General features: G+C 42.5%; 1 protein-coding gene across 1 annotated transcript in view; it reads left to right on the forward strand.

Moving 5' to 3' along the window:
• Positions 1–18,687, forward strand: part of fstl4 (follistatin-like 4) — a 182,678-nt gene that overhangs the window by 115,745 nt on the left and 48,246 nt on the right. The window contains exons 4-5 of the mRNA XM_053442452.1: positions 785–975; positions 4,484–4,604. Coding sequence (XP_053298427.1) covers positions 785–975; positions 4,484–4,604 — 312 coding nt within the window. The remainder of the gene's footprint in view (positions 1–784; positions 976–4,483; positions 4,605–18,687) is intronic.

An 18,687-nucleotide genomic window follows, 5' to 3' on the forward strand; every position in this document is an offset into this window, starting at 1 on the left:
CTCAGAGGGGGGTCTCCCGCCCCGCAGTGATCGGGCGGAGACGTCACCTAATGATTTATTCATATAGGATGTTTTCCTTATTTGTTCTTTCATCTCCATGTTTCTAACTGGCACGTAAGCCCGGCTCCCTCCCGCCTTCACGTCGGCACTGAAGCAAAGGAGGGACGAGGGAGGAGAGGAAATGAATACCTTGTTTTCTCACTCTGCGTCTCACGCTTATTTGCCTTGCCTCCTCTTTCTTGGTATCACGTCCCTCACAGCATGTGACATACTTGTTTTGCATAATTATTGATTTCAAGTGTGAAGACTAAATGCAGAGGGCTGCCTGTGATTAATTAGTTGTCTCTCGTTTCCTCCGTGCATCCTCATGGAGCAGGGGCTCGCAGAGAATCTGCAGCTCGACTCCCAATCAGGTTTTGAAACATGAGCTCTAATCCCATCGCAAAGAGGGACATGAAGCTTGAGAGGGTCTAAATGAGGATGTTTACCTTTGTTTTCATGTGGATTCAAGGATTACTTGTAATTAATTGGACCCCCTGCAATGAAAAGCTGTCAGACAAATTATGCCAACAAAAACTAACATTTTTTAAATGAGCAAACACTCAAGGATGCACACATGCATGCACAGATACACACATTAGGCACCCCTCTTTTCCCCTCTTCCCTTTGAAAAGCACACAAACACATTAAATCCAATTTACAGCTTTAATCTGAAGGCTTTGGCTCATATAATTGAGGTTAATCAAAAGCCCTTTCTTCCATATCTGTGTGTTTGCTCTTACAGTCAACGCCTGCACCATGTCGGAGTACAACCGGCTGAAGAGCATGCTTCTGGATATGCAGCCTAAAGTGCTGAGGACTGGAGATCAGAGCCAGCAGAGAGACATGGATGAGAAGCGAGCGATGGTGGACACCATGTTCAAATACCTGGATGTGAACCAGGACGGCCGGCTGGTCGGTGATGAGCTTGAAAAGGTGAGTATCAAGCTAAAACTGATGAATATATAGATGCAAAGGTAAAGGATTCAGGTGGAATAGGAGTTCTGCACAAGGAAGCAATGTTCCTGGAAAACACGGTACTGTGCAAAACTTTTACATCCATCTATACGCAGTATTGTCAGGGAGGTGCCTGATCGGTCGCATTCTGCAGCAACGCACTGCAGAATGTGCATATTGTGTATTCTGAAAATGCACAATATGTTACGCCCTGACTCTGAGTCATAAAGAGCTATCTTCAGCAAGGAGGAGAACAAGGTGTCCTCCAGCAGATGGTTGGGCCCCCCCACAGAGCCCTGATCTCCCCATCATGGAGTCAGTCTGGCTGAACATGAAGAGACACTGAGACAGCCTCAGTCCACGGAGGGACAGGTTCTCCAAGACGCTGGGAACAACAAATCTGCTGAGTACATTAAAGACTGTGCAAGTTTACCGAGGAGTAGTGGTGCTGTTTAAAAGACAAAGGGTTGCCACAGCAAATAATCTGGTTTATGCTTGTTTACTGTACTAATGTTTGGAATGAATTTATAGTTACAATTAATCAAATAATTGTTTTAAGTACCACCCGTGCACATGCTGCACCTCTTAGCGATGCTGTTTGCTGATTAATAATGTGAGTGTAAAGTAAAGCATCATGCAGGGAAGAATTCTAACAGTCACATAGAATCTTTCTTTTAAAGAATGAGATATTTTTCTCAACTTTGATGACAAGTCTTTATTATTTCCTCTTTCTTGTGCTTCTTCACAACAGTTGCAACTAAATGTTGGTTTGACTTTAAAATGGAGTTTTGCTGCACGTGACTGGAACAATTAATCATCGCGTTTAACAATGGAAAATGTTTACTGAGATTATCTTCCCACCGGGATCTGATGGGAAACAGAGGGGAGACGAGGGAAATGATAGGATATTGATATTCTCCGGACGGGGAAATGAAATCATTGCGGGCATCATCTGGTGGACATCAGTGATAATTGTTGATTAGATTCCTCCCAACCAATGCCATGATGTCAGTCGCTTCAGCCAGGGTGCAGTGAGCCATGTTAGTCAGTGCAGACTGAAACAAAAAGAGTTGCAAAACATGCTTGTAAAGCTGTTATTTGTAATGTTTTCCATATTCTGACCCATTTTGGTTTAGAATGAACATAGAAAGAGAGGGACTGTATCTGCCATCTGAATATAAAGCACCACAGTAAATCTTTTGTCATCTCTTTGCAGTTGTAAGCGACAACACGCTCCGTCCTCTTCTTAAATTAAGAAGATTGAGTGATTTCTGACCCAGTTCCAGCACCGGGGAAATAAATAATAAAGCCGCTTCTGCCAGAGCTGCATTAAAAGATCCAACAAAACATTTTGATCAATCACAGCGGGCAATTACTAATGCTGACATGTTGCCAGGAAGTCTTCAGATAAGACGTTCTTATTCTGTAGGAATTCATACGTTCGGCGAGATAATGCTTTTAAGAATCAAAGCAATTCACAGATGGATTCAGTCATCCGAGCAGCAGACGGTCTCTGGTGTGGAATGTGACACAGATGGGCTCGGAGGCTAAACTCCTGTACTTTGGGTTTAAAATATTTTATTGAAATGCCCAAGGAGAGATCAGTCTGAGCCAGTCAACACGCATTTGCGGTCGGCTGTAGGCATCCCTTAATCTGCCATGTCACATGTGCGGCTCCATATAGAATCAATTGGGGGCGATAAGCAAGCACCGGGGCTATATTTATAGACTTGGAAAGTCTCAGTTGAAGGAATTATCAACATGGAAGCTACCTCGGGATAGTCTTCTTAACATGTTGGCCTAAAAAACAGCTTAACAATGTATGTAAAAGGGAGAAAAAAATAATTATATTGAAGAATGTGTATGAAGATGGAGGTCAGGGTTATTCAAGGCAGCGCTGTTGGTGAAAGCTTCTCAGCATGCATTTGAGAAGATATTGACACAGATAAAAAACATGCAGGGTTTATAAAAGTCTCTGGAGAAATATCTATTACACATGAGGCATAGATCATGAGACATTATTGACCTGTTTCATTCCTTATATGCACATAAAAAAAACGCATGGAAATGAATCATCTTTTGCAGGAAGAGCATTCTGAGTTACACGTGTCTTGACCATGATGTTTCCTTAAATGAAACATTACATAATCTTCAGCCGAGCATGTGTCAGACATGAACAAAAGAATAAAGTGTGCATTGATCGTCAAAGCAAAAATAAGGCGTGTTACACCTACAGATACAGATCGAATGAAGATCCTTCAAATTTCCTTTGTGAAGATCGCACACATTCTTATTTTATACTATCCCCTTGTAGTCTTTACAGTTTCTTTACTTTGCAGGTGTCACTTCTGTTATAATTTTAACTTTTGCCAGGTTTATATTCTTCGATGAAAATGACCAAACATGTAAATAAAGCCATTTGATGAGGTGTCCTGGTGAAATGTCCCCCCATCACTCCAGAACCCGGCTTTCCAGTACAAGCCACAAAGATACCGTTGCGCTGAGAGTTTGGCACTTTTAGTAGTAGCCTCTTCACTTTCACAGAATTTAGTGCGATTGAAATTTTTTGGAACAGACGCTGAGCTTTCTGTTTATCTCGTCAAAACTGCTTCACATCACCGACGCAGGGATGGCTCCCCTGAGAAAGCTGCAGCAGGCTGGAGGAGAGGGCCCCCGCGAAATGACAAACAACGGCGGAGAGAGTGGCGCCTCCTCCCAGGGGAACGTCTTTGAATCAACTCAGGTGCAGTGTGCACGAGCGCGGGGAGCCAGATAGAGATGGAAAGCAATCACAGAGCGAACTTAGATGACAGATTACATATTTAAACGACTCCCTCTAAACAGAATGAAATTACTCTCACAATGAGCCACTTTCAGGTGTTTATGTGCATTTGAGTGTTGAAGGAAAATCTTGTTCCGTTTATCGTTGGAATGAAAAGTTCCCGCTGAACATTATGCTAATTATATTCAGTTATGCAGTTTATTTCGAATCACTGTTGCTCTCGCTGGAAACTCATTGATCTCTTCTTCTACAACTTGTAACATTTGAAAGCTTTATGTTGTATTCTCTGTGTAATATAAAATACTGCAAAGCATGTAGTGTTTGGATGTCTTTACAGGATTCTGTGATTTCTCCCATCGGGCTACTTTAGGGGGCAGGCTGTGCCGGACTCTTTATATTCATAAAGGGCTGAGGCTACCCTATTAGAACAACACTGAAACGTGAAATACGTTCGGTGTCCTATGTAAAATGTCAGATTTTTACATTTATACCGAACGTGCATATTGTGGGTCTATCATACAGATGATATAAAAAAACAAGATAAAGCCAGGAGAGAAATGATAAGAAAAGGCTATATATGATAAAGGGCAGTAATTTCCTACCTGTGTTTGATAATGTGTCAATGTCTCAACACAGGTTATTTATCAAGATGGTTTTATGTTCTGACATATGGTTTAATACCTGGTGTGTGTGTGTGTGTGCTAGATCTCCATGAAGGAGCACCTGGAGGACAGCTTGTTGGAGTGCACCATGCAGGACCTGCTGCGCTACGACGACTACAACAACGACGGCCAGCTCAGCCTGCACGAGTTCTACACGGCTTTCCGTAAGTCCTGCAGTCCGTCTAGACTTTGCCCTTTTGGTTTCAGCTTCTGTGTTCTCTCTGTCTGTTTCCCTGACACCCACACCAGAAGCAACAGGATCTATATCTGTAGATCATTATGAATACACGCAGAAAAAAGATTATTAATGTCCCGAACAACTTTGACCTTTACACTGTTTCTCATGCTCCTACTCTATCTACCTTGAAAATGTAAAACATATTGTGGTATCACCAGAGGTTTAACCACTAAGAAGGGTGTAGGGCAGAGCGTCACAGAAGCATAGAGAAGTCAAAAAAGGGTTTCAAACAAAGTCCGGTTTATTAAATAACAAAAAGTCTCTCAAAACTTTATGTCTCTCAAAACATAAAGTTCATCAAACTATAATTATATGTCCTCCATCCACTTGCTTCTCACATGGTTCCTTTCCAAAGTCTTTTCCTCCACGTCTCCTGGTGCCTGCTTCCTGGTTGTCTCCACTCCTTTGTTCCCTTCTCCGAGGGCGAGGCACATAATGCCCCTCTATAATATATTTTGATGCCACAATATATTTGCCTAATCTTCATTGTCAATATTAGCATTTGGTGTTTTCTGCTAATACTTAGTTATAGTATATAATTAAGTTAACTTGCTTGGTCAAGCTGAACAACTGCTATACACAGGGAACACAAATCAATCCTTTGTAATCCACAGCTTATCGTCACCAGTGTTTAGATCCTGAAGCTCACAGCCACTCAGCCTCTCCACATCAGGATAACAGTGTTTCAGCCACAGACAAATTGATAATTGCTCACTCGCCCATGTGCCCAGACCCGGCTCCGGTTGGAGCATCTGGAACAGCCATAATGGCCTTTCAGATTTAGGTCTGAGCGGCAGCTGAGCTCTCGGGCATGTTCCACGTTATTAAGACCCGCAATCAGAAATTCCAACGCTAATGTTACCGGGGGCATCGCCGTCAGAATTGCTGGATTCCATGGCAACCTCCCGCAACTTAATTTTTCTGGTCCATATCCCGCTTGAAACTGCGGCGAAAGCACCGAGGTCTGAATCCAAAACGTTTATAATAATGTGCTTAAGTTGATGAATTCAGCAGTTAGGTGGGACAGGTGCTCATTTCTGGAGCTCTACCTTCAGCCAGTGCAGCTCCATTAGGCCCCAGCACTAATTTAACCTCTTAATGACTGGTTGTAAGGGGGAACCATCCCACTGTTATTTGGGTGCGCTCTCTCACCTACCAGATGGGCAGTGAGCAGATGCTATACTTACCAACCCACGGGCCTGCCTGCAGGTTTGAGGACGGGTTGGTCAACGCATTTTATGTCTGACAACCAGTCGAAGGAATCGTTTGGGAGCAATAATACCAGCTATTGATTGGATGATGCTCAAGGTTAACTGTTGGGCTGCGGAAAGGCAACAGTAAAGGGGGAGTCATATATGTGTGTGTGTGTGTGTGTGTGTAACTGCAGGTATTGTGTATTTTTGTTGGGAGGCAATTAGGGCTCTCCCCAATGAGCGCTCCGGAAAAAAGAGGAGCAGCCAGGAATCACAGGTGTGTTCAGCAGGGTGGAAACTGACAATATGGTCCCACGGTTGAAAAATCAAACACAAATAATAAACCTGAGCGATGGGAGAAAGTGTTTTGCCCCGGTTGATATTCTCTTGTCGAGCTCGTCGTCTGATCTCAGGCGAACATTTGCAACACAGGCTTTAGTCATATTTCGGAGACCCTGGAACTCAGAAGCACGGCAGTAGAACGTGCACTCAGCGATTCTCTTTCAGTTCGCATGGTTCTCCTCTGTTGGTATTTTTTCCCTGTTCTGCAGCTTTGATGTAAGAGTAAAAGCCCTTTGGCCGTTCCCCAAGACGATAACTACAGCTCCATTGTTGCTCCCACAGTCACTGAACCTACGTTAAGAAACGCTGATTGTTGTTTTGCCCCCTCTGCCGTCTTTGCCTTATTTAACTTATATATCTCGACACTCCTCTGCTCTGTTCTGTTGACACCCACATTTATTTATTTATATTTTTTAACCATAAATTGAATATACTTGGAGAATAGTGCTGAAATGATTCATGCGTTCTTATTGATTCTCTCTTCACTTATTCTACCTTTTACAAGCCCGGCAGGGTTTTTTATGCATTTTTTCTTTTTCTTCCCTGACTCCAAGGCACCAGTGTTAAGTAGATTCTCCTTAAACCCATTTCTCTCTGCAGACGCTGGATATAGAATTACAATCAAAGAAAAATGCTCACTGAATGGTGCTGATGGAGTTTTCAAAATTGCTGAAAATTTACAGGGAGATTAATCACAGAGGTGTAGAAATTGTTGTAATCCAATCAGCACAACCACAGAATAGTCATGTGTGGTTATAGTCAAGTACTGGCAAGAGATTTACAAAAAGAAATGTGCTTTACAACATGTCATCCTCTAGTGGTAGAAGTAGAAGCTTTCTTTTAGCAAAATCCGACTCTTAAGAAAGAGGCAAAATCAGCCGTTGGTCTTTGTGTCCCGGTTCCTAACCCTTAGACGCCCGTGGTTCTTACCAGCTCCTCGCTATGTTGTGTCCTTTGGTCGTTTCCCTAAAATGATTAGTAAACTTCCCCCCATCATTTCTGTTGGTACTGCTCCGTTTTGTTGGTAGACAACAGCTTTCAGAAGACTTCCACAAATAAGAATAAAACTAGCGAGTATGGACAGAAGTTCTCGTCTGTTTCATACACAAATCTAAAGTTGTGTATAAATTAGGTTTATTCTGATTACATTCTGGTCACTGATTTAAAAGCTAAAAGCTTGATTAAACATTTATTGAGACACAGGGAAGTAAAACAATATAAAATATTGAACTATTTTATCACATTAGTTTCCAGTATGTAATGTGATGTTTTCAGTTTCATTTTTTCTGGTTTGGCAAACAGTCCAAAACCCACTCATTTTAGAAAGGAATAAAGAGAAAGAGATCTTCAAATGAAAAGAGCACAGAGGCAGCAGAGAACATTTGCCATTTGCGGGCGAGGCGTTCAATAAGGCCAGAAAAATAACAGCCTCTCGTTCTGGGCTGCAGCAGAAGTGAATAATCAACCTTTCCTTTCACAGAGCTCAGTGCAGGACAGAGATAAGTGCATAATGGCTTTAATTCAGCTCTGCAGCCTCCTAATGGTGTTTGGTTTCACGAGGGTTTGTTTCCTAACATTTACTATAGTGTCAACATTGTGCAGGAGTGGACGGCTTGTGCACGTGCCCTTTGTATCCAAATTAGAGCCACTGTACCCGGAATTTACACCACAATAAATGTCCGGGAATTCACTGGCAGAGACGCCGCAGCCAAGATGATTCACACTCGCTCACTTCTCAGCGGCGTTGGCTCTGCAGCGGATTGGTGAGCAGGCTCGTTGAGAGCTATCTGTAGCCTGCAGATGCAATATACACAGTCACACAAGGTCAGAGCTCCTTTGTGGATACATGTGTAATATATAAAGCTGCCCCGAGGTGATACATGGGCTGCACGTGTGCTTTGTATGGCGAGTAACCTTTTGTAAATGCACTGCCTGAGATAGCCTTGCTGCTCTTCATAATAATGGCTTTTTCCTCAGCATTCCTTGCATACACAGCTGCAGCAGACCACGTGTCCCTATGGCTGCAAGGTAGAGGTCACAGGTATTAGAAAAGAAACACCGAGTTAGGAAAGACATTTTCATAAAGTATATATTCTCGATTTACCACTCTGCTACTCCCATTGTGCACTTATGGTCAAATGCTCGTTGAAAAAAAAATGTCTTGATTTAAATGCAGACACTTGGGAACTGTTGACTCCACATCCTGCAGAGATCAGCATAAAACGCAGCAGCACAAAGATAAACAGCGACGGCCGTGAAAACCAATGCCCCGGAGTCCTGCTCCCGTGTCTGCCCACTGGCTTGTTTATTATACTAAATCCTCATGATTGAGTCCGGGTCATCAAACCAGCAAATCGGGAGTAGAACGGAGGAGCAGAGGAGGAAAACCCCCGGAAGAAAAATAATTTGTGTAAATCAACAAAGAGGCAGCAAGAGACTGGGACAAAGACAAGCAGTAAGAAGTTTAGAGACAAGATAAATCTTTTCTTTTTCAAGCTATTTCTTTTTTCTTTTTTTTTTACAAATTTGCAGTTTCAATTTAATGTCATTTTTAGACCAACCAGAAATGATTTGATTTGACTTACACTTGAACTGCAATCACTAAACCTCCTTTCTCTCCTCTCTCAACCTGTGTTGTCCTCATTGTGATTATTAACAAATTGCTTGGGAGCTTAGAGCGTTCTAACCAAAAGTCCAACACACTGAGCTCAATAACAAAGATGGGCATTTCCTGACAGTGACATCTCCCGTGCTTTAAAGGATAGGAACACAGATAATACATCAGTCTTGTCGTGACAGCACTGTGGCACCGACAGTGAAAACATTCTGTCGATAGATCTTGTAGTTTTCGATCAGAGTTTTTGTCTCCCTGTCGATAGAGTCTGTGTATTTCCCCTCAGGGCCGAAATCCCCATGCTAACCAGTTACTCAGAACTTTCAAGTGACTCAGAAAGTTTCTGGACAAAAGTGAACAAAAGCAGACCGTTATTTGGCTAATTAGTGTGCCTCTTATTACAAAAGGGTCAAAATATGAGTAATTATTTCTTTCTTCAGAGGCTGTCTTATTTCCTTATGCTCGCCGTTCCTTTCCTTGCATTCGAAAAAAAGGACGAATTATGATGCACCACGTTGTTTTGGCCGGTTGTGGCTAACTCCCCCAGTTTGTTTACCTGGTGCTCACGTCCAGTGCAACATCAAAGTTGAGCCGGAGGAAAACATACAGATTCCCATGTAGCACCTGGAGGGAAACAGGGAACTGTTGGTAAAGATGAGTCTCTTTGGTCCGTCAAGGCAAATAAGTGCGCACCAGACAGAAAGGGAGCTCCTGGGGGAAACAAGCAAAACTGTTCTTCTTTGCCTTTTTGCTTTGATTAGCTTTAGCGAGTTAAGAGGGAAAGTTGTCGATGTCCCAGTTGGCGATGACCAATCCATCAAGCACATCGGCCACTTCCCAGTGGTGTTTTTTATATCACATGAACCCCGAGCATACCCTGTACACGACTTCACTTCACCAGTTCAAGTATCAGCTTTATGGGGGGCGCTAGTGAGCACTGCATGGAGTAGTCCTGTTTTCGAGTGGCTCCTCCACACTCTCGCTAAATATTTGCTAAAATCAACACTTTCAGAAATATGAGCGGACCCAGCAGAAACAAACCTAAGGAGAAACCTTCGCATCCGAACGCGAACCCAAAGAAAAGCGGCAAAACCGTTCCTACTATGGAAAGGGTTGGTGCCGTTAGCCCTGAGCTAAGCCCGGCTAACAGCCCAGGCTCCGCTGCTAACACCGATAATCCTTCAACGTCACAACCCACGCTGGCTAGCGTCTTGGCGGCTATTGGGAAACTGGACAATGACATGAACGCCAGATTCAACGCGCTTGATTCTAACCTTCAACAAGTTCAGACTTCCCTGGCGGACCACACGGCACGCATCTCCGACTTGGAGGGTTTTGCTAACGACCACGAGTCCCGCATCGCAGCCCTGGAGAAACGGTGCACGGAGCTATTGGAAACCAACAAGTCCACTAAACGTAAGCTAATAGACCTCGAGAACCGATCTAGACGCTGCAATATTAAAGTTACTGGGCTACCGGAAAAAGTTGAGAAAGGCAACCCGACTCCGAGTTTCTCGCTGAGTTCCTGCCGCAGCTCCTCGGGACCAATCATTTCCCAAGTGGACTCAAAGTTGACCGGGCGCACCGCATCGGTCCACCCTCAGCCGGCCGTCCACGCACCATGATCGCTAAGATTCATCACCCTCCGGAGAAAGAAAAAATCCTTAAGCTTGCCCGCCTGCAGGCTCCCCTGACCTTCAACGGCGCCCGAATCAGCGTATACCCAGACTTTTCACCTGAAGTCGCCGAACAACGCCGCGCCTTTGCCGGAGCAAAAAAGAAACTGAGGGACGCCGGGATCAAACACGGTCTCCTCTTCCCCGCCAGACTGATCTTCAATCACGGCACGGAGCAGAAAATATTTCAGGATGCCACGGATGCCGAGTCTTTCATAGACAAATGTATTACATCCCCCGCCGCTCCGGTGTGAGCTCTATCCCCGCCCGGGGAACTTATTCATCCTGCTGCCGCTCCCAGACACCCACGTAAGACATTTTAGTGGTACCCGTTTCAGTTTCTCAGTCACACTAAGAATTGAGTGCTATTTAACCGCTAAATATATGAGTGTTTTTCGTTTACTTGTGTGGACGGGGCTACCGGTCTATTGATTAGCGAATCATGTTCTCTGCTTTAGCAAGGAGTATTATTCTAGTTCGACGGTTTCTTGCAGTGTTTAGCCGTTTCTCAGTGCTTATGTTTTTCTTGTTCCACCTCGTTTGGTGGGGTGGACAGGGGGGGGGTTTAGTCTATATGTCTTCTCGTTTTCCCTTTTTTCGCCTGCTCTTCTTAAATGTACCATACCTATTATGCCTTTCGATATGTTACGTCGTCATACATCTACTATCCTTCTGTGATCATTGACAACTCTCCTGCTCCGCCACAAGGTGGCAGTTTAACACTACTTAGCTGGAATGTCAGGGGTTTGCAGAGTAACTTGAAGAGAGGCAAAGTCTTCTCCCATTTAAAGTCTTTGTCAGGAGATATTATTTTTATGCAAGAAACGCATATTAAACATAATGAGCAATGGAGGTTGAGATGTGCTTGGATATCTCAGATATATCAGTCAACTTTCTCCTCTAAGGCCAGAGGTGTAGCCATATTAATCAGACGGACCGTTCCATTTGAACATATTTCCACTGTCTCTGACCCTAACGGCCGCTATTTAATAGTAACAGGCTGCATTCTGTCACGGCATGTAACCTTTCTGAATATTTACGCACCTAACTTTGACGACCCTGGTTTTTTTAGGAAAGTCTTCAACCTTATTCCAGATTTATCATCCACTCATTTAATCGCGGGTGGTGATTTTAATACGGTATTGGACTGCTCTCTTGATAGACTCTCCTCTCGCCCCACCAGTCTCTCTAATGCCAGTATTGCGCTGAATAATATAATTAAGTCAATGAACCTTCTTGACATTTGGAGGCTGCAACACCCAAACGATAGGGACTTTTCCTTCTTCTCAAGCGTACATAAGTCGTATACGAGAATTGACTACTTTTTGACTGACGCCACTTTGACCTCAGATGTAATTTCCTCCAAATATCATGATATCATAATTTCTGATCACAGCCCTGTTGAACTAAAAATAAATATTGGTGGGACCAAGACCGCATTTAACTGGCGGTTCAATCCTTTACTACTTAACAACATACAATTTCGCCAGCAAACAGCCAGCAGAATAACAGAATATTTTCATGAAAATGATACACCCGAGGTAAATGACTCCACTCTATGGGAGGCTTTTAAAGCTGTTATACGAGGACATATCATAGCTCATGAGGCTAAAATAAAAAAAGACAAGATGAAAGAATTAATTGATGTCACAACTCAACTCAAACTATTAGAAAGAGACTACAGATTGACCGCCTCACCTTCTAAGCTTGTTGAAATAACCAAATTAAAGTCTAAATATAATGCTATCCTTTCTGACCAAGTCAGCTTAATGTTACTAAAAGTTAAACAAAAACACTTCGAGCTAGCCGACAAGCCGGATAAACTACTGGCTCGCCAGCTTAGGAACATCCAGGCTAGCAGAATGATTCATGAAATTAAGACCAAATCGGGAACCACTACTACAGACCCTGAGAAAATTAATGAATGTTTCCGTGAATTCTATGAAGATCTTTACACCTCAAAGTCTACCACTACTGCAACTCATACCTCTGAATTTCTCCGCACTCTCCACCTGCCTAAATTGAGTCCCTCTGCACAAACAGATTTAAATGCTGACATAACATTAGAGGAAGTTCAACAGGCAATCCGCTCTTTTCCTAGTGGAAAGGCGTCCGGCCCGGACGGATTTGGCATCGAATTCTATAAAGCATATTTAGACATTATAGCTCCTTTCATGTTAAGAATGTTTAATCATTCTATGTCAATTGGTCTGCTCCCGGAGACGCTTTACTCTGCCAACATCTCTCTGATCTTGAAAAAAGACAAGACCCAGACAGACCCCTCCTCATACCGACCTATTGCCCTCCTGGGCTGTGACCTTAAGGTGTTCACTAAAATTCTTGCAAACAGACTGAATAAATGCATTGCAGATATAATCCATGAAGATCAGACTGGATTTATTCCAGGCAGATTTTCTTTTTTTAATGTAAGGCGTCTGTTGAATATTATGTACACTAGTTTTGGTAAAGATTCTAAAATAGCTGTCCTCGCTCTTGATGCCCAAAAGGCGTTTGATCAAGTTGAGTGGTCGTATATATTGGCTATAATAAGGGAGTTCGGTCTGGGGGAGAGCTTTGCCTCCTGGGTCAAAATGCTATACGCTCGTCCTACCGCTTCAGTTATCACTAACAACAACAGATCTCCTACCTTCAAATTACAACGATCTTGCCGGCAGGGCTGCCCCCTCAGCCCATTATTATTCGCTATTGCAATGGAGCCCCTCGCTGTCAGTATCAGGAACCACCCTTCTATTGCCCCAGTAATCCTTGGGGGAGTCGACCACCGTATCTCGCTGTACGCGGATGATGTAGTTTTGTTTTTATCCCGCCCAGAAGACTCCCTCCCCCCTTTATTAAGACTCATTGAAAAATTTGGTGAAATATCTGGCTACACTGTAAATCTGGATAAAAGTGAATTCATGCCCCTTACAGGTGATCTGGACCCAATTTTCCTTAAAAACCTGCCATTTAAAATTGTAACAGACAAAATCAAATACTTACGAACCACAATCCCTAAAGACCCCAAGTTAATTTATAAACTGAATTTCCTGGACATGATTGATAAATTAAAATCGAATATCGAATCCTGGAGACTGCTACCATTATCTCTGATAGGTCGTGTCAATGCAATCAAAATGGTAACTCTTCCCAGATTCCTCTATCTCTTCCAGAATCTACCTGTTTTCTTGCCCAAATCCTTTTTTAAATTATTAGACTCACTCATTCTACCTTTCGTGTGGGGTTTCAAAACGCATCGTATTGCTAAAAAACATTTAACCAAACCCAGATCAGCTGGTGGCCTCAGTTTACCAGACTTCTGCCACTACTACTGGGCAGCGAATTGCAGAGCGTTAATGTATTGGCAAAACGCACATCAGGGTAATGTTACTGCCCACACCCCATCTTGGCTCGCAATTGAACAAAGTCTCCCCGTCAGTTCTATGCCAGCCCTCCTCTTCTCCTCAGCTCAACCCTTAAAATCCATTGCTGGAAATAATTTCATAGTTACAAGCTCTTTAAAAATTTGGTATCAATAAGGAAATCATTTAACCTGCCTGAGATCTCCTCTTACACCCCTCTCTACCGAAACCACGCTTTCCCACCTTCATTGTCTGATAACACTTTCCTTTTCTGGAGGGATAAAGGTATTGCCACCATTGGGGACCTTTATCTTAACAAGACTTTTGCCACCTTTGCTCAGTTGAAGGGGAAATATACACTGTCAGACACGCACTTCTTCCGCTACCTGCAGATTAGAGATTTCACCCGCAAAAATATTCCTTACTTTCAATCGTTGCCAGCTCCCATTGAATTATACACTCTTTTGACTCGACCTCCTGATTCTAAGAAACTCACTTCGCGATTTGTTGATCTTTTCACCTCACTTAACCCGACCTCATCCCAGCACTTAAAGGAGGCTTGGGAGAAAGACTTAGCCTTGTCGATAAGCGACAATGACTGGGAATCCTACCTCGGTGATATTCATAAATGTTCAATAAATTCAAGGCACCAACTTATTCAATTTAAGGTTGTCCACAGATTACATTATTCCTGTACCAAACTCCATTCTTTCTACCCCTCTGTATCCCCAATCTGCTCAAAATGCCAGTCAGCTGAGGGAACCTTAGGCCATCTCTTTTGGTTTTGTCCCAAATTGAACCAGTTTTGGTCTGATATTTTCAAATGCTTTTCTGAGGTATATGAGTGTAATATTTCTCCAGATCCATTCACTGCAATTTTAGGTGGCTCCCAGCACCTTTCTATGCTCACCAACGAACACCGTAGGACTATACAATACGGCATGGTCATAGCAAAAAGGAACATACTAACTTTATGGAAAAGTAGTGAGGCGCCTTCCTTTAAGGCCTGGCTTTCAGAAACTACCAGTCTGCTGCATATGGAAAGGATCCGACACAATGTCTCTCTCAGCTCTGCAGCCTTTGATAAGATTTGGCAACCTTTCTTTTTATATTTGTCAAGAATGACCCAACAGTGATAGTCATGCTCCACTCACATTCCTTTCTACCAACGTAACTTCATGTTTTTGACTTCTATATAATGACAGGTATGTTCTGTAGATAATTGTATGTACTGTTTCAGAGCAGGTCCCCTTTATTTATTTATTTTTAATTTATTTATTTATTTATTTTTCTCTGTCTCTCTCTCTCTTTGTACTCTCTGTTGTTTTTTTTGTTTTTTTTGCTGTCTGTACAATATGTGTTTGTCCATGAACACTTGTTCAATGTGTCTTTTTTCTGTCACAATATGCTTATTGCCTGTTTTATATATTGAAAATTTATAAATAAAATATTGAAAAAAAAAAGTATCAGCTTTATGACAAAGATTAGTTGTTTACTAATGATTTGAACAACACCTTGATACCTGTAGTGACCTCAGTCAAAAAGGACTTTAAGGGAACATCATGTAAATACTCGCGCTGGCCACATTAGGACCATTTCCCTGCTTGAGATGGAAGCCGGACTATCACTGCTGCAAACATCCTCACTCACAGTTTGTGAGGGGGTTCCTGGATGATGGCTTCTCCACATCCACTTGTAGACAGACCCAGCATCTGACAGCTGATTATCCCAGAGTCCCAACCAAGCAGCGGGCACATTAAAAAAAAATAATCCTAGAATTCTCTAGGATGCAACAAGATGGAGCGATTCTGAGTTCAAGTTCGCTTCAAATTGGAAGGAGTATTTATACAACTAACCATACAACTGTGGGGGTTGTTATAAAATGTTAACAGAACCATTAAAGCTGCAGTCCAATGAACCAATGGTCCATTTTTTATTATTTACACACAGTTGGTGACTATTTAATTAGCACCAGGCTGTTTTTTCTTTTACCCATTGTTCCTCCATCTTTCTTGCACATGCAGCTCTTCCCCTCAAAGCTTACAGTCTTGTTATTTCACTTAACGCACTCCCTCCACTGTCTCCCATGTTTACCTATGTGACAGTTAATAGTGCAATTATATGGCGATGCTGGGCAGCACTGGCAGGGGCCACACGGCACGTCTGACTAATTAATCAAGAGGGTGAAGCAGCAGAGTCGGAGTCGAGGAGGAAGGTGAGGAGGAGCGATGAGGATGAAATGGAGCGAGAGGAGAAGGAGAGCGTATCGTGGGGAGACAAGGGGGAGACTGAGAAGAGGGGAGAGGAAACGGGGGTCGTAGAAGAGCCTTTTTTCTATCTCAAGGGAAAAGCCCACAGGAAGGAATTCAATTAAAAATGAGAGAATGTAGAAATACACAAGTATAGAAGTCCAGAGTGCAGCCTTTAAAACTGGAGGAAAAACCTGTCCTGGACCTTTAGGTGCCGATTTAAATAATGATGAACTAAGTTAACTTAAAATAACCACATCTTTATATTTACTATGTATTTGTTTATCTATGCCATCGTATTAAACAATTAAAATAATAATATTAGATGACATTTGTTAAAGATTATTTCCGTAGTGTGTGCAGCATCCCGGTTGAACACATATCTGTGCAGTAAAGGGACTTATAGGGAAACCCACATAAAAGCGTCTTTGTACAACCATACATATACAGTGTGCATGCAGACAGGAACCTGTGATCAGTCAGAGCTGCAATGGCAGAAAATGGTTAATATTTTTCACGCTTGGTTCTGTCTCCATTTTCCACCTTGTAAGTGCCCAGTGAAGCTCTAAGAAGAGCCCCGGTGCCTCTTCAGGCAAGATCAAATCTTTGTGTGGCTGCCCGGCAGCTGCCGTCAACGTTTGATCTTTCATGTTACTCAAGTTTGCCCTTAATCTGCACAAATAATCTTGCTGAGATCAGATATCACTTGTACAAGGGGCGCCTGTTGTTCTCTGACAGCCAAGTGGGCGAGAGACCTCCAGCTAAGCTCTCAGCAACAAAGTGCCTTTGAACTGGAGGTCTTGGAGTTTCCTTCTACACACACGCACACACACACTCAGCTTCCCTCCACCTTCCTCCCCTCCGCTTTCCAATGTTTCCTCTCCATTTGTTGACCTATCCTTCTTTTTTTCAGTTTTTCTGCCTTTAAAATTCAATCTCTCCCTATTTCCTTCCTCTCACTTTCCTTTCCTTTCCTTCTCATCTCATTTCTCTCTTGTCCCCGGCCCAGCCTCCCCTAGCTTCTGTCTGATGCCTTATTACCGCTCAATGGACCTTTGCCACTAATTGCTGGTGTGTATAAGGGGCTTCATGGCGCCTTCCAAGCGTCATCTCTATTCATGGGTAATTACCCCGTTACTGCAGTATAGCTGCGGTAGCAGGTGAGCGGTAACTCTTGAGGCTTTGGTTACACATTTCACTGAATGGAGTGATCCATGTATTGATTTGAGAATCCATCAAACTTGCAATGTAGAAATGTTATATTTCCAGTGAACTTAAAAGCAGGTTTAAGTGTCCTATAGGTTTTAATATGTTAAATTGATTTAAGACTATGATCAGTACTAAGATCTTCTATGTAATCCACACAAATAATAGCTTCCCATCTCTTACACTGTCCGACTAAAACATTGCAGTGTTTCCCAAGGAATTGGCAGAAGTTAGCTGGTTACTCTCACATACAACAGTTTTCAAGTGACAGGTACACAGACTTGAGAGTGAAAGAGAAGGTTTGACTGTCTGCGTGGATGCTAAAAACATTTGCATTGGTGTGACATTAAATGAAGTGGAAAAAAAAGGTTCATTATGAAACTGGGCTGACCATCCCAGTCTCGATAATTAAGGAGAAACACTGCTTTGACCTTGTCTATTGAGAGAAGTAGATATAACTCCCATTGACAAGATCATTGATTGACTGAATCCATGTTAGGTTACATCAATGGTGGCATGTTCATTTATGTGTGGCCATATCATATTTTGACTTTAAACTGGACATGTATTTGTGTATGACTCCTACAGCTTCATCTCTCGGCTTTAATCATTTACTTTTAGCCACTTTGCCTTCAGTGTCTTGGCGTGCGACATAGAAACCACACGGCCGGCAGCCAATTTCATTTTCTGTTCTTCATAATTACCTCACGCACACAGGCACTCACTTGTGTACACAAGTCACATGCAGTCACACACACACACACACACACACTCACAGCCCCGTGCAGCCAGTGGTCATCCAGCAGTCTGTTCTGAATACAATAAGGAGCGATGCCCAGCGGGTTGTCATGGCAACTGTGGCTGTCTCTTTAATCTCTGAATCATTTATTTAGTGAGAAACTTAGTCGATGTCGCACAATCACAGGAGGACACGAGAGTAGAGTCAGAGAGTGGTAGTCAAGAACACATAGAGTAAAGTAAGCAATATGCACATAATCGGCAATAAAGGATGACATGTTTATGATATATGCATATCCCATTCTCCATTTATACATATCTGCCTTACTAGAGATGACCTTCTGATGTATATTCTTGTGTCTGTGTTTATTTAAAAAAAATATATATATATATATTGTTACACAATTATAATAGACCAGAGTAAATTGAAAAGCATTTGCAGTCATGGATCTCTCAATAATTAATAAAGTAATTTAATGTCACACTATTCCTTTTTAACTACAAACTGGTTGTGTTCAAAGGAAGAATATTTGGGAAATGAAGCTCAATTATTTTAGGTGAATAAAAGACTTCAACTCATCCGTTTTAAGAAAGAGCTTTGTCAGAAAACCAGCGTTCAATGTCTGTAAGAG

Source organism: Pleuronectes platessa, chromosome 15, assembly GCF_947347685.1.
Source record: "Pleuronectes platessa chromosome 15, fPlePla1.1, whole genome shotgun sequence".
NCBI classification, from domain to species: domain Eukaryota; kingdom Metazoa; phylum Chordata; class Actinopteri; order Pleuronectiformes; family Pleuronectidae; genus Pleuronectes; species Pleuronectes platessa.